This window comes from Phalacrocorax aristotelis, chromosome 2, assembly GCF_949628215.1.
Source record: "Phalacrocorax aristotelis chromosome 2, bGulAri2.1, whole genome shotgun sequence".
NCBI classification, from domain to species: Eukaryota; Metazoa; Chordata; class Aves; order Suliformes; family Phalacrocoracidae; genus Phalacrocorax; species Phalacrocorax aristotelis.
The window spans coordinates 147122453-147139145 of record NC_134277.1 but is presented as its reverse complement, the minus strand read 5'-3'; the positions used below and the strand labels follow the sequence as shown (position 1 = coordinate 147139145).

Genomic DNA, 16693 nt, shown 5'->3' with positions numbered 1-16693 from the left:
CACGAGGGTAACCCTTGTCACATGTGGTTGCGATCCCTGCACACTGCACCTTGCTCCTGCTATGTATGCCACCCTGTTGTGAGTTGTGCTTTTGGTTTTAAGGGAGTGGAAGGGGGAGGAGTTTTAGGTTATTCTTTGCTAAATTAAATCTGCAGAGTTCCCTTCCTTTGGTCTAGAAAAGAATTCAAAGGTTATCCATCTAAACAAATTTTTTTTTTCAAATTCTTCTTACTTGCTCTTTTTGTTGAAAGACATCATTTCAGGGGGTTCCTTTTCTATTCTGCTTTGAAAACTTATGGTAGTAAACCAACATGTTCCCTTCCCTTTGCAAACTTACCCTAATATTGCAACTTCAATCAGAGGCTGAGATGTCTTCTCTCTAAAACAATTTTCTTCCTTGATCAGTCTTTGAACCTACAGGTCTTTTATTAGATTCCATAAATGTATCTCTTGGGGGTAGTTTCATCAGAATTAGCACAAGATTAAAAATGTCAAAGCATCAAAGTGGCAGTCTGTTCTCCCTCAAGCCAAACGCCAACATAATCGGCCCACTGGTATTTTCCTCATATCCCCTTAAGACTCAAGTTGCAAGGGGTTTAACAAGGCTTCCTCCAAAAAGGGAAAGCAAATGAATTGAAGGTGAATCCTCCCAAGAGACTGAATAAACCAGCCGTGCAGGGACACTATTTTAGGGCTACATAGACTTGAAGCTGTATTACCATTTCACATTTCAGCTTCTCCATTTACCACCCTTGAGGCTCATGCTTCAAATGGGACTGGGAGCAGCAGGGCTGCTTTTGTCACCATGTAGATTGAGGACTGGCTTCTACAGTCTGCTCAGTATCAGCCAGTCACAACTACAGGAGAGAACTTCTGGCATGCAGAAGTTTCTCTTCTTAAAGCAAGGAAATTATTAGTGAGTGTGAAAAATCAAGCAGAAAACTGTTTTGATAACAGATGGGCTTTCAAAACAGTAGCAATGGTGGTGGTCCTGAAAAGTGATTACATTTACATACAGCCATCACTGCAATATCATGTGAACCTGGTTTCACAGCTTCAGTAAGAACACCTAGAACTGGGAAAGCTGAGAGGAAAACTACTTCTGAAGGTGTTTCCAGCTTTATCCATCGCCTATCATCACACTTGTGGCTTTTCTTGTTCAGCAGCCTATCCAAAAGTCTGAAAGAAACAACTGTTATTCATAGTCATATTCACCTCCAGACAAAACTGAGCGGTATGTGAGCTATTGTTTTAATTATTAATTGTGCTGTGAAAGGTTCCTGCCAGGCTGAGGTGTTTAAGGGAGTTGTGTGAATGCTGCAGGACTGGTGATCTCCATGGGCTCGCTCATGTACTGCCCCACAAGCTGAGTTGGCAGCAGCTGCCTCTCACCACCTTGCTGGTGGAGATTACCACCCTCTGCAACCCACCAGCTTGGGTGGCTCCTTTCACCTGCCTCCACCCTGAATCAGGCACCTTGATTCACGACGGATTAAACAATTTAAAAAAACAAAACAAAGCAAAACAATCAGAAACCAAAACAAGACAATTACAAAACCCACTAAGGTGGCAGGTGAAAAAACAATGAGTGCATGGGCAATTGAGTCAGTAGGTAGGAACAAAGACCTTGGCCTGGGACCTATGCAAAGCAGCTGAGAGCAGAAAGGGGAAAGAGCAGTTTTGTCAGGAGCATATTTAAGGTTGGAAGTGAATGAATGTACCATCACCCTCCATGATACCTATGCAAGGAGGATTAAAGGGTCCAGTTATTACTTTTGCAACAAAGAATTTGTCTCATCACCTCTTTCAGCTGCTTGATGTGACTTCTTATCTAGTTTAGGCTCTTTCCCTCTTTTGGACATGCTCATCTCTCTGGATGTTTTATACATAACATGTGTGTGTCTGTGTATATAGCAAGAAAAATACGTATTTAGAAGTTGAAACTGCCTGAATTAGAGTCTCCTGTTCACCCCCGCACAAAAGCTCTTGTCTTACACTTCCAGTCACAATTCATTCATCTTGTACCTCCATATTATGAAGAAGCTTTAATTATGTGAGTGCAGATTTCCTGCCCACCTCCCTGCCCCGCGCTCTGTTTCACTCCGTACACAGATGGCACCAGTATTATTTTAGTTCATTTTGCTGTGCTCTAAGGGGTCTCAGAGCTGCCGGGATTCAAAGCACTGTCGGTGACCTGCGTGGAAGACTTCAGACGAGAGGACCAGGCATGCTTGCAGGCTAGCACAGCTGAAGCTTGGGTATCTGACTTATCTCTGATTTACAGTAGGGTCACACACATCCGTTCTGTGCGGTGTCTGACCCGACAGCTCCTGGCAGTGCAGCGCCCCGGCTGTGAAGGTGACCTGGAGGGTGGAAGAGGGTTCCTCATTGTCACCCTTGGGGAAAAGGAGACTGCCAAGAGCCTGAATCTTTGCACCGGCAATATTCAGCGTTTGGGAGTGATCTTCCAAGGATTTTGTCTCATCAGTATTTTAGCCTTTCTCAGCAGGCCTCCGGGGATGTGCAGTGTTTTTGTAGTGCTGACACCTTGTAACTGCTGCCTTCTGCAGTCATCAGCCTACCCACGCTGCACGCTCCAGATTAGCAAAGTGCTGATTCCCTTTTTCCTTATCTTCTTTGCCCCTCAGTGAGATTATTCCCCCACCACCCTTCTTCCACTGTACTCACCATGGAATTTTCTTTAAGCCAGGTCTTCCTGGCTGTTCAGAGCTCCACCTCAGCTCCACCTTTTTGGAGTGGATGCGGGTTCGTAGCTTTTGCACATTCAGAAAAATTGATTAGCCCACCTCCACCTCACCTTGATGATGGTTCTGGCTTTCGTTTCATCTTTTCATTTCTACATCAGTTATTTTTAGTTGTTCTTATTTTTTTTCCTTCTGCATTTTTCAGTGGTGCAGCATTTATTGTATAGGAAGCAATCACCTTATACATCCACTCAGGTCGTGTTTGGGATGCAACTACTACACTTCAGTGGACAGTGTTGGACAACAAATGTAGTCAACAGTTATTTGATAGAAATGAGAGGCGGGGAAAGTTAGCAGTGTGGATCCACAGCAAATATCAGTGATGTAGTTTTATGATTATTTGTAGCAAAGAGAAAATGTCACCGAAACCCTAACGTTCTTACAATTAATTCAAGACAAACAGACATCACCTTGTAGCAATACAGCTTGCATTAGGCATGTCCCCCTGATTTATGGTTAAAATGAAAAAAATCACCATCGTGTAAAACATCCAGATGGCGACATGGGAGAGCGCGTGCCAAATGTGTGAAAATCGTGATATGACCGGGGACTCACAACAGCCTTTCAAAGTCTGAATTTTAGGATACAGACAAATAAACGAAGCAGACATGGGCGCAGCCACAACATTAGATCTGAGCACGGCATGTGGATGGGATGTTTTGTGAATAAGGAAATCTTTCTTAAAAAGCCAAAAGGTTGAACGCAACTCCCGCCAGGCAATCAGTACAGGAGGAGTCAGGCAGGAATCGGCTCTTCTAAATATTAGGCCTTCATGTGGAGCAATTTTATTTTTTGTATCATAAAACCAGGAAATATTTTAATGCCTTTTGTTGAGCTACTCATCTCCACTCGATATCCTCAAAGATTTATTCACTGACTCCAGCCGACAGGGATTGGCGGATCCAAAGCATTTAACCGAGGTGCTCTGCTTCCTGCCGAGTTCCAGGTGCCAAAGATTTACTAAGGATGGACTCTGTTTTGCATAGGTGATTTGATAAATAATTAATAAACCTGTAAAACCGCAAAAGCAGAACTCGGGAAGAGTCTATATTCAAGAGAAGCTTTTAGCACCAAGCACTTTACCTGTTCTATTATCATCTCAAACAAATGCATAGATATAATCTGAAGAGAATACAAATTATCACTTGGTCAGAAAACAGGTTTAAGCAGTTTATTCCTGTAAACAATACTTATGACTTAAACATAGATATGCTTAAAGCTCCCAGCTGGGATTAGGCCAATATTGTGCAAATTAAGAGGCAGGAGAGAGATTTCTGGCTGGCCAAAGTGTTTCTATTCTTATCTCAAATGAGCAAATTAAAAAATGAGTGCAATAAAGTGAAAAAATGGAAAATAGTATGTAAAGTTATAGGAAAACATGGTTCCTGAGCCCAGCTGTTTGATCGGCTATCTTTATTAAATATTCTCTATTTTTAACAAATGTGTAAGAAATGAAATGTCAGTAATCTGTATTTGCTACCCACGTAGCTAGTGTAAAGTTTTACTTTCAGAGAGTGTGATGGTCTAACTTTGGGGTTTAGCACCTGTCAGAGTTGCGAGGTTCTCCAGTGAAGTGAGGAAAATGTGTGAAATGTGTATAAAATTGAGTAACTCTGCACCCACAGATGAACAGGTCGTGCTTGTTTTGAACTTATAAAAATGGGACCGGTCAAGAAAATAGGTGATTTATAAAGAGAAAACGCTAGCAGGTATAGTCTGTTGTGTGAAGGCAATTGGACTAGCCAGTGGGAGTAACATAATTCAGCACAGCTGGCTTTAATTTACCTCTGCAACGTATCAGGTACCCTCAGCATTTCCAAATCAGAAATGTTTTGTGATAAGGCTTTTCCCTTTCGGCACCACTTTTCAGCTAGGTACTCCCTTTAACCCTGATACTCTCCTTTATGTTCTCACAGTCTAAACACACCCCGGGAGCTCAGCAACTGTAAATTACACTACCTGTGGCTTTCTGACCAACTTCACCTAAAAGCTTTTATCTATGCATTTAGATCTTTCAGAATTAGCATGTTTCAATCCAGATGTAATCACTTCGTTCTTAAAACCAATTTTGTGTGATGGGTATTCTTCAAAATAATGTTTGCCACCAAGAATGTACCGTCTATCTTAAATATTGTGGAGTCTTAGATACATTAGTGTGGTGTTTTCTAACAAATGTTTAATTGATAATCATGTATGATTTGTCTGTTTTATTCACCCTGTGTTTGTAATACTTTTTCTCCTTCACAAGACTTACTACCCAAAGTATTTACTACAGGACCAATTTTGCCCTACTGAAATTAATGTATACGCCTGTTATCTCTGTTGACAGTAAACACTACCGTAATTTTAAGCACTCTTGTTTTGTATTTAAAACCCAGCTAACCAGCAGAGTGGTTAATAATAGTTTTAGAAGTGTTTATTATTTTTGGTACTGGATCACAGGTAACTGTTCACATACATATGCAAATAAAAAAGGATGAATTCAGTTTCAAAGTACACAGGGATGGGCTTGCTGAAAGTCCACGGTATTGCATACTCTTACACTGGACTCCAACTGTCTGCTTAGCTGAAATATCATCCTCTTATGTATTTGATTCTGCATTGTTTCTCTGGCTGATACAGAAACTAAATACAACTGTTACGTGACTATTCAGGTCATGGTTTTGCTTTCAAATCTGTAGGACGAAAAATGCATCAGTGGGTCACTTTTATAATATCAATCTGTTTTATGAAAACAGTGTACAGGAGACTGAATGGTTCCAAGTGAAGGATATTAATTGTGCATTAGTTCAGACTTTAATATAACAAATCATTGAATAGTATTTCTATATGGAATTAGTGAAACAAACTGCTGTTCTAGTTAAACGAATGTTATTGTTTTTCATGTAAGACCACTGAACACATAAAGAAACATACCAGAAGTATTATGAAGCAGATTGTTCCACTGATTTTGACATATGGAGTTACTGTCAGGGAAGGATGTCTTCCTTAGCTCCCACAAAGGGAAGAGCCTTCCTGGTTTCTGACCTTCACATCTTACGTTTCAGTTCACTAGGTTGTCTTAGCCTTAGTTGTATTAGTGACCTGTCAGCAAGGACTCCCTCGAAGAGGAGGCATCCTTTGTACTCATTTTCTTTTTGAACACTTTGCTTCCCTTGAAGTGGAGGCAATGTTAACCTGTTCCTAAGACCTTCTTTATGGTTTGTGAGCTCTAAATACTTCTTGAAAAACAAAATAAAACAAATTTAAAGAAATTACTGCCAAACATCTCCAATGATCTGGAATTTTATTCCATCCATATACATGCATAGTAACAACATTTGTTGAGAAATTATTTCTATCAGAAGTAGAACATTATCTTTGTGATCACCAGTTGCAGTATTGCTACTTTTATATTTAAATATATCTTATATATGAATTAGATTCATAATTGCAGCATTGAGTTTAGGGTTTTGTTTTAGACTGTGCCTTTCAAAAGATAAAACTGATTGATATGACCTCATTACTTACAATACTGCTTCCAGTAATTTTGTTCATTCTTTATAAAGTATTGCATTTAACAGCAAAGGTTTAAAAATTGAGACAGAGATGCATCAGCGAAAGAAAATACAAGTACTATACAAGAAAAAAATTGCCATCTTCATTTAACGTACGTTTCAGATTAAGAAAGTGGACAGAAACATACTGCTACATACAAATGCAAAGCCTAATGACTAAGGTACTGTATCTGCTAAAATATAAAGTGCAAACTGAGCCCAATTGTTCAAAAAATTGAAAATTTAAGGCGAACTTTACAGCATAGTTGAAACTTCTTTGCAAGTTATATTTTAGCATATACATATATCTGCAATAGCATATAAGAAAAAAAATCAGGATACACAAGTGCTTTTGAAGCTATTTCTAAAATGCTTTTCTGTATTGTTTGTGACTATTTTCTTTAAAATCTACTATACAGTGCAAACCATATGTGCTACACAATAACTATACAATAACATTACAAATGACTTTAATATAAAGTTTTTAAATAAAAAATAACATAACTACAGCTATGAATACTGCTGGTAAAATAAATTAATATTTTTGAAAATGGCACCAATAATACACTTTACTAATGGACTGTAATGAAATTACACCTTTAAGTCTTCAGCTTAGCAATAGTGAATTCTCCTGATTGTCCAGATGTAATTCAAACAGCTTTCTTTAGACTGTATGGAACAATATGCTAAACACAGGTACCAAAGGTGACCGCCCAGTTGTTTCATTTGACATGTTCTGCTGCATGTGACGAGCAATAAAACTTCTTATGAGTTATAAAGTTTGAAAGATTGTTGAACTGGATGTCACACAGTCGGCAATACTTTCCACTGGTTGGGGCCTGGGTAGAACCATTCACACCTTTAGCTATACTAGACAACTGTTCCTCTGCTGTAGGGATTGCTGGAGAGACGTTTTCATTTGCAGTTAAGGGATTCTCAGAGATCCAAGAAGGAGACTTGTGCCCATCTTCATGCGGAGGATTCTGGGAAATGTTCTCTTGCTGTGAGTTTGCGGCAGGTCTTTCCTCCTGTTTTAGTCCCCCATTAACTATTACCATGCCTCGGTTTTTCGGCAGTAGCGGAAGAGACTCTTTCTTCTGCACAGCACATCCATTCGAAGGCGCCTGGCCTTTCGGAGATTCACTTTCCGTATTTGTGCTTTGATCTAAATCAGTATTATGAATGACGAGAGAACCAGAAATGTAATCACTTGGCTTTATTCCATAATATGGAGAAAGCTGATCTGCTCCTTTAGCTTTCTTTATTGCTCCAGGGTAAAGGCATTGTGGAAGAAACAAATGTTTGTTTTCTTCTTTTGTAGCAATAAGCTGGGCCGCTTCACTAAAGACTTTTAGTCCTTGAAGTGTTGCTAAGTGTGTGGAAAATAAGTTTCCATTAGGAGAGGATTGTTTCGAGTTGCCATTTTTCTCACATTTGATTATGCTTCTTTCGTAACTGACATCTGGGCTGTTTCTTTCACTTTCTGGGTTTTGAAACACCTTACTGTCGAGCTGTCCCAGGTCGTTACGCTGATGGGCAGTGACAGGGCAAAAATTCTGCTTGTGAGCCAGGTAGTTCTCTACCTTGTTAAAACTGATCTTGCATACTGTGCACTCATGGTAGTCCAGCAGCCTTTTGGGAGAAGTGGACGTCCGCTCTGATGGGGGTAAGCATTTTTTACTGAGATCTATTGGCACATCCATCTCCAAGCAAGACACAGTGGAGTGGGGAGTATCACACTTTGAAACTGGAACGCACTTGTTAATAGACAGTGATGTTTCCAGATGCTTCGAGACTATTCCTGGAAAGATATCACATCGTGGATGGTAACATTCTCCAAGCCCTTCTGTTGACTCTTGAGTAGATGTACAAGGATTGCCAAGATTAGCCACTTCTAGAAATCGCTGTTGAACTAGTGGTGGCCTTTGCTCTTGCTCTGGGAGACACATCTCATACATCTTCCTTCGCTTCCGGGTACGCATTGTTCTCTGCATGGCAGGCACTTTGTTGGAAGCGGACCTCTTCAGTGGGGGATCGTGGCGAGTGGCACAGTAATACTGCTTGTGGACCATGTACGTTTCATGTCTGCTGAAAGTAATATTACAAGCTTCACACGTGGTCTTGTTAGGATCACTCTCTCCTTCTACTAAAGGAGCACTGGGATTCTTCACATCAGGTTTTCCATTTATCTTCTCATCGCCGTTGCTTGCAGTTGACAACTTCTTAGATTGTACTGTAAAGTCTTTCTCATGACTTTTATTGTTTGGCCCAATCAAATCTAAAACATTGGAAGAGTTTATGCAAGATGTCTGCAGAAGCTGATTCTCTGGATCTGATGTGTGAGGAGCTGCATTCAGGATGTTTATAGAGCTTTGACCGTTACTGGGACTTACAGCTTCTGGCATTTTTTCTGGAACACTGGAAAAATCTGGTGACTTTGCCATCTGCTGCCATCGGCTGCTGCAGTAATGCTTTTTGTGTACCAAGTAGTTGTCCAAATTATTGAATGTTATGTTGCACTCAAAACATGTAGCCCCTTTGGGCATCAAAGGACTATAAATTACAGGAGGATAATTGCTACTTCCATGCCTCAGTCTTCGATGGACCAGTTCAGACATTTTGGCTAGTATCTCTGAAGCCTGAGGAACCACAGTGATGTCCTGGGGAAAAGCAAACTGGGAAAGAAAAGGTCCCATTGGGAAGGAAGGACCAATATTAGGCTGAACTGGTGATGAAGCAAGTCTTGGACTGGATGGTTCAGATTTTATTTTAGTGTATGAAAAACTCTGCTTATTTGTTGCAGGCTGTGTTTCAGGCCTCTGGTTTGGAAGGAAAAGTGGAGCCTTTTTTTCACATTTATCAAGCTCTGTATCAGAACTTGCATCTTTAGTCTGCATGGTCTTTTGGCTCTGGGGAACATCATTTCTGCTCAACAGGTCTGTTGCTGGCTGTAAACCTTCTTCGTTTCTACTTGGAGAGTGTTCAATGTCACTTTCTCTCTGAATCTTGTTGCCAGAGACATGTAACTCTTGGTGCTGCAGTAGCTCCCTCTGAGTTTGGAAGCCAAAATGGCAATGATTGCATCTAAAGGCAGCTTGAGTAAGATGCGAGAACAGGTGCTGATGAAAGTTAATCACTGAGTCTGCAGTGTAAGTACAAACTGTGCATTTCAGACTAGCACCAGGCGGGAGAAATTCTTCCATTTTCACTCCTGTAGAAAAGACAAGTAAAATACAAAATAAAGTGAACATTTTGCCCTTTGCATATACTGGAAAATCAGTTGCACAGAAGGTACCAACACAGTCAGAACAACTAATTTTCTTCTGATGGGATGGTATAAGTCACCCTGAATATCTCCTGAATATAGTCACCCTGAATGTCTTTCTGTGAACTGCTAGAGGATATTCCCAGTCTTCTGCTCGGCTTTGGAGAGTCTTAGTATCTGCATGCACTCAGCAAAGAAGAAGGGAAAGAAAGAACAAGGGAAAAGATAAAAATAGACTGGACTAAATGAAAAGTTCTTAGAAATGACAGTTTTAACTATGGGAGACATAATGTTCTCCATACACAATCACTGGATATTTTGAACGCACGGAAAGCACATCAAGGTCAAGAGGCTCAAGGTTATGATGTGGCTTGAGGTACAGCCCTCAAACTCAGAGTGTCTGAAAGCCACAGACAGAACGCGAGTATTATTGATGCTTAGCTCCTTGCTTGCATGACTTGTCTGTAGTGTGGGAACAGGATACAGAACTATCCTCGTCAGGAAGGACTGATGAGTTGTGTTCGTTGTGAATGGAGTGGGGAGGAGTAAGACATGGCTTCACCAATGTTTTACCTTCCACATATAATGGCCATAGGCAGCTACTGCTGTAAAACATCTTTTCCTCAAGAAATCATTACAGCTTTGCCTGTCAAGAAGAGTACATTCAAAGCTATCTTACAATCATGCACTGCTGAAACAAACAAATTGTTTCATGGTATTCAGAAACTGGAAATACTTAAAAAGAGACAAGACCAAAAGTTCTCTCCTGCAACAACACAGATTCTGATTATTTGTTAGACAGTAAAAACTGAAATTGGTAGGGATGGTATATGGAATGTAAATGGTAATTTGTTCTACCTACACACACACATACCATGCCTCGATCAGGTAAACTAGGTTTGTGGTAGTTGGACAATACAAAACTGCAAGAATTTTGTGGCTCAATATGTGGGAAGTCATTCTGTTGGACCTGAAGGTCCTCACTTCTCCCCTAGCATCAGTGACTCCCATAGTTGTAAGTGACGCTTAGAATGTGAACAACGGTGGGCCTCAGAGGCCATAAGGGAAACGAGGAGATACACAGCACGTTAATCAGCACTTGTTCCCTGTCAAGCACTTTTTCACCAGGAGGGCACACCAAGCTTTAGCTCCTCTACTGCCATGAGATGGTGTTTCATGTGCTTCCACATCATGTGATACAGTCATGGTGCAGTGTTTCTACAGACTTTGCATTTCAGTTGGGGCTCTGTGCTCCAGTGGTGTGGGTCTGCTACAGCCCCTAGTGGGAACTGTAACATAAGCTGAAGAAAACACAGCATGAGCTTACAGGGCATTTGGAAGAGGAATGTTCATTCCTACTGCAGAAGCTGTTTTAACGTGATAATCTGTATAGAAAAATAAAAGATTGACAGGATCTGAAAGAGACCAAGTATGATTGAACTGAGTGGTTTATAACTAAAAAAGAAAGGGAAGGCCTGACTTTTAACCTCTGACCTAAGAAACACCTAAAGATTCTTACTGGAAATTCAGCAGGATCTCACACTTATGTGTTTCAAGGAACACAGATGCTTATCCCTAGATTGCAAGAAGACATGGCCACTCACAGCTCATGGCTGAAAACCATCTAGACACCTAAGCCAATGGTATGTCATGAATTGCAAAGAGCTGAAGCATTGAACACAACAGCTAAGATTTCAGAATTTTCCTCTGCTTGGGGAGAAGTGAATTTGTTATCTTCCAAAAGTACCTGGTTTTAATCACTAGGCTGTAAGACATGCTGGGCTGCATTCACTGCTCTTGTTGAAGCTGTTCCTACTGTTCCACTGGTTGAACAGTGAAATATTTGCTAGGCCAGAGACAGAAAATGGCAATAACCTCATATTCAAAGTTAAGGTCTGGAAGCACAAGAAGATCTGACCTCGAAATGAATGGCTAAGTGTTGTCTATGTTGTCTACATAAGGAAGTTTCTCACTCAGCAATCTTCGAGTCCTGTTCTGGGGATATGAAACTCCTCCAAGGCAACATGATGCCTTCTAGATTTGTAATTGATTCCCAAGTGTCAGAGGAACACTCTTCACATCACCAAGTCCACAGAGTAGACTCCCACTCCCCCAAGAGTTTTTACACTGCAGCTGAATAAGGCTTTCTTCTGTGAATAAAGCACATGTTAGTGTCCTTTAGACTCCATCCATTCAACAGGAGGATCAGGAACTCCTTGCCTCTTTCCAGACACAGCTCTGTATGCTAGACAGCCAACACACCCATACCTGACACTGTACTCATTCTTATTTGTGCATTTTCTCTGCTACTGAAAACTCCAATGCAGAATGTTCTGCAAACTCATAACTTGTGTTTCCATACCTAATTCAAAACAAATTCAAACAGCACACTCAAATGACCTTCAGGGAGGGAGATAAGATTCCAGCTGAGTTCCATATTTTTAATCTCAGGAATTTTGTAATCCCACTTTCCCTATATCTAGTATGAAAATTTTAACAACATGGACAAGAAAGTACTATCCCCAATTTATATTTATAAGGAGGGAAAAGAATATTGGTATGAAATGGGAAGTTTTTATGAAACGAGTGTCCTGGGAAAAGGCCAGAGTTCCAGACCCTGGTCCTTAAAGCCTCCCATCTACAAAGCCTACTGTAGGACCCCAAGATCATCTTTCAGAAAGAGTTGCTCTCTGGTGGTGTGGATTTCTCCACTAAGCATCACAACAGGTAGAGATTGTAGTCTAGCAGACTCATGTTTGCTGGATGGAATCCTGAAGTAATTGACTGAACCTCTCATGTGCATACCTTCAACAGTAAAGAAATGCTGCCTGTGTGCGTGTTTATACACATTGAGAGAAAGACAGCATTCAAATAAGGATTAGTAGATAAATGACACTGGTTACCTGGGAGAGGTGCTTGGTGTAGAACACAGGTCAGAAACTGTTGACATTTTAGTAGTATCTATACCCAAAGCTCGCATATATTTGGAGAGACATTGATCCAATGAACGTCTGTAGCCAATAATTCTTCAAACAGCTAAATATAGAAGATGATATAGCAGAATAGATGGTACTTACCACTGTGAGAATTTAGGTGCATTTCCAGAGCTCTTGCATTAGAAAAGCTTTTGGTGCACTGTGGAAAGGGACAGACACTGGATATCTGCTGAGCACTATCTTCATTCTCCTCTGACATCTGAGGCCCCTCTCTTTGTCTCCCACTGCAGTAGTACATGAGATGGGCCTGCAGGTTCCGCTCGCTTCGATACCAAATGCCACAGGATTTGCAAGGGAATATGTCCTCTACGAGCAAACATAACCAGGTGCAGGTTAGCCGCAGTGCACTCAGTGCCAACCAACTAACACAGCTGGATTAATTCCCCTCACATCCCCATTAAACGCATGTTTATTTAATAAAATGTTGAAAACAGAGCCACGGTTTTATTAAAATGTCACTTCCAGGTGAGAGCCTGGACATGGGAGACAGTTGTTTTTTTCAAAAGGAGATTTTAAAAATAGTTAATATATAAAACTAGCCAGAAGTTTTTGGCATGTAATTATTTTAAAAAAGAAATTAAATTGTTTGTTGTGAATATGCAGTACTAATTGAAGAAGCAAGCTGTATTTCCAATACATCACTACTCAATAGGTGACATCTTTCAATTGTGCTTTTTCTTCTGTGCGCACAAATCCTTCCATCATTGGGCCTTAGAATTTTTGAGTGCTAACTGCAGATGATTCTGAAGAAGGTATATTTTCAGAATGCTTATGCAGTTATTACTGTAAAATCCTGTTGCTGTAATATCCAGAAGGCCAGACTAGATTGTGTTTCCTTAAGATCCTGCAGTGTTGAATGTAATATTATACTAAGCAGCATGTTTATTTCCTGGGTTCCTATTGTTATTAGTATTAGAAGTTACAATTTCTAGTGTTCTTTTGTGTGTTTTTGGTAAATTGTTACTGTTCCACTTTTCACTATGCAAAAGGGATATTTGCTAAGAATAATTTAAGTTTTCATTGTCTTCTATCCCAAAGCGTCAGCATCCTCTCTGAGGGGAAGACAATGCAGATGCTGCACAGAGTGCTTCCCAGCAGCAGAGGGAGTAGGTATTTTGGTCATGTACTGGAGGCTACATACTTTACTCATGTGAAGAGTAATAATGAATACTATGTATTTACACAAAGCAGGTATTTGGTTGTTAATATCCTGTCAGAAGGATATCTACACAGTACATGTTGTGTGTCTGTCTCAGAAGGGCAAAAGACCTGTTTGATCTTTCTGAAAGCTGAACTTGTCAACCTATGAGTAAGAACAAGGAAGAAATCCCAGCCCTTTAGGGCACATCTACAATAGTAAATTAAACAGTGACAAGGTCCAGACTAGAGCACTGCAACTTCTTGTTTATATTATTAAATCATGAGAATGGTCCCTTCCGCACATTTGGATTAAGTCAATGAACACCTTCCCCATTCCTACATACTGTTCAGGAGTTACCATGGGCCTAGGATCATTCCCTGCAACTGGTTTGGACATTTCTTGCCTGTTTTTGAAAGAATAAAATTATGAGTGCAGCCAGACTTCCAGCTGACCTCAGGATCAGAGACTGTGCAATTGCAGTCAACAGCGGGGTTGGAACTAGATGTTCTTTAAGGTCCCTTCCAGCCCAAACCATTCTATGATTCTATAACTCTATCAAAACTCCCACTGACTTCAGAATGCAAAAAACTACTAATGATTGTAATTAACCTAGTCTTGAAGAATGGTTGGCTGCTCTGAAAATAATAGCATGTCTAGCTGATGATGTAATTCATTATCATCCATGACAATTTATGTTTCTTTTCAAATATTGATATGTACAGGACAACTGCTGTGTTCCAATTCCTTTGGGTGAACAAAGTCAAAGACTCCAACCCATTGCAACGGATAAGTTTTTTGTTTGTTAAGTATCTACAAATGCAGCCAAAATTTACATTGCTTAGTTTGCTTCTCTGACTGCATTGCTAATGCGTGTCTATTTTTCTGCTCATGAATTTGCATAAAATATTTTCATCACTACCAGTTTCTGTTTTTCCATTTGCCACTGAATAATCGTGCATGAATTTAACATGCAAACATTTAATGGAACAGTTAGTATTCCAGTATATACCACTATTAAATCGTTACTGATACAGCTTGCATCATTTGAAATGTCCATCTCATGTGAAAGCTGACATTTTGGCATCTGATTTTTGCTTAAAATGGTTTAAAAGAGCTGAACTGTTGAGACTTCCATAGAAGAGAAAGTCCAAAAGTAGTAATAGGAAATTCTGATATGGGCAACATCCTATTTGAATTCATTTGATTACATTCCGTCACTGAATTGAACTTTCAGATTATCTTAATGAATTTGACTTCCAGCCATCTTTATTTCCTAAGGGCTAGATGGCCTGGACAGTCTGTAGCTCCAGTTATGCACGGTGAATATGTGACTCCCATTACGTGCCATGCAGAGGAGATGCATTTGAGGAGTTCTGCATGGTGAGAGGATGGAATTCCAGGGAGAACAATCTATAGGGATGGGATCTGAAACTATCAGTCCCCTAAAGGATGCAAAGTAGATAAAGGCCACTTGAAGTTAATGTTTTAATTCTTTAAAAGCAAAATATTTAAATTTGTTTCAACGGATAGTTTCCAAATATTTCAATGGATCAGTTCAGGAAATGAAACATTCAAGTTCAAGCTGAATGAGCCCAAGGTGATATTCTAATTTTCATTTTTTCAAATAGAAAATGTTAGAAAATGTTAAAAAAACCCTTTACAACACTTTATTTTTCTAGAAAATGAATTTTTTTTTCAGTGATATAGCAAAAGAATGGTTAAGAGATGTCTCACTACAAATTTAGAGTGCATTCAGAATATTACTGGACTCACATCTGGCTCAGACTATACTGAAGAAACTGAATTTCATCAGCTCAACAATGAAATGTGAAACAGCTCCATTTGGTCTGAGGCAGAGTCAGAACCAGGGTGGAAAGTTCTGGATAGTGAGACTTGTTACTTTAGCAGCCTCCTGGAGTTGAGAGTACACAGGTTACTCCAAGCTGCTGCTAAGCCTGTGTAGCAAGAGCTGATCAACCGTAAACTTTGAGCCCTCTTAGCAGCAGAAGTAGCAGTGATCAGTTCAAAAGGCAGTGCTGGCAGCAAAGGTGTTGCCAGAAATCTGATGCTGTAGATACCTGACTATTCTGCCAAAGCCCAGAGTTGGCCTCGTGCAGATTTGCGCAAAAATACACCCTCAGCTGAAATGAGCTGTGAATGAGTTGTTGTCCTTCAGGCTAAGTAACTGCCTCCCTGGTGGCTCCCTTGCAGTTGTTGGCTATAAATACTGGTCTGCCCTAACTGTGGTAATCTGGTGGTCCCTTTTAGGGGCTTCTGATACCTTCTTCTGGAAAGGTCCTGCACAGCGCTAACTGCTGGTTCTGTGAACAGGTATGTCAGCTCTCGGCAGCTCCACTGCTAGGGCAAAAGTGAGTGTGCTTAGCTAAAGGGCTTGAGGCTGCTGCCAACTCACTCTCCAGAAGGGAGGCCTTGGATGACTCAAGACATTTTAAGTTTTATCTTTTAAAACAGACTAGTAATAAATGTGTAACTATCAAGACTGTTTACCCAGAAAAGAAGCAATTACCAAAAAAAAAAAAAAAAGGAAAAGACAGAATGAAAGGTGTTATCACAGATATTTTAACTGGTCCTGTCTGTGAGACTGTTCAAGATACTGTGCTATTCAGTGTGAGCCCAAGTGGCAGATCATGGGCCTGTGTGTGCATTCACACCTGTGTTCAGTAGTACACCGTATCTAATTACAATGCTTACAAACCATGGGAAGCACGGGGAAGTACTCCAACATGGGGTCTAAATGGATGGGCTCCAAAGTACTGAGAACTAAGGGTGTGCAACAGGTTTAAGTGATAACTGGTGAGGATCATGGTAACAGCTAACGAAAAGTACTTAGAGAGGAGGGTGAGGAATTAGGGCTGTATAAAGGTAAAAAACAGTAATAAGAAAAGGTTAAAGAAATGAAATTTAATAAGCAGAATAGTCAAGCTGAATTGTCCCAGTTCAGGAACTGACTTACGTATTCACGTCCCTCC

The 16693-nt window shown here is 40.3% G+C and overlaps 1 protein-coding gene across 3 annotated transcripts in view; it reads right to left on the bottom strand.

The window, feature by feature from the left end:
* Positions 1–5166: 5166 nt before the first annotated feature.
* The window catches only part of ZFPM2 (zinc finger protein, FOG family member 2), a 322041-nt gene continuing 310514 nt past the window's right edge, over positions 5167–16693 (bottom strand). For all 3 annotated transcript variants that reach the window (XM_075085595.1, XM_075085594.1, XM_075085593.1), the window contains 2 exons: positions 12644–12868; positions 5167–9512 (listed from right to left, as the gene is read on the bottom strand). In XM_075085595.1, coding sequence (XP_074941696.1) covers positions 7024–9512; positions 12644–12868 — 2714 coding nt within the window. In that variant the 3' untranslated portion in view covers positions 5167–7023. The remainder of the gene's footprint in view (positions 9513–12643; positions 12869–16693) is intronic.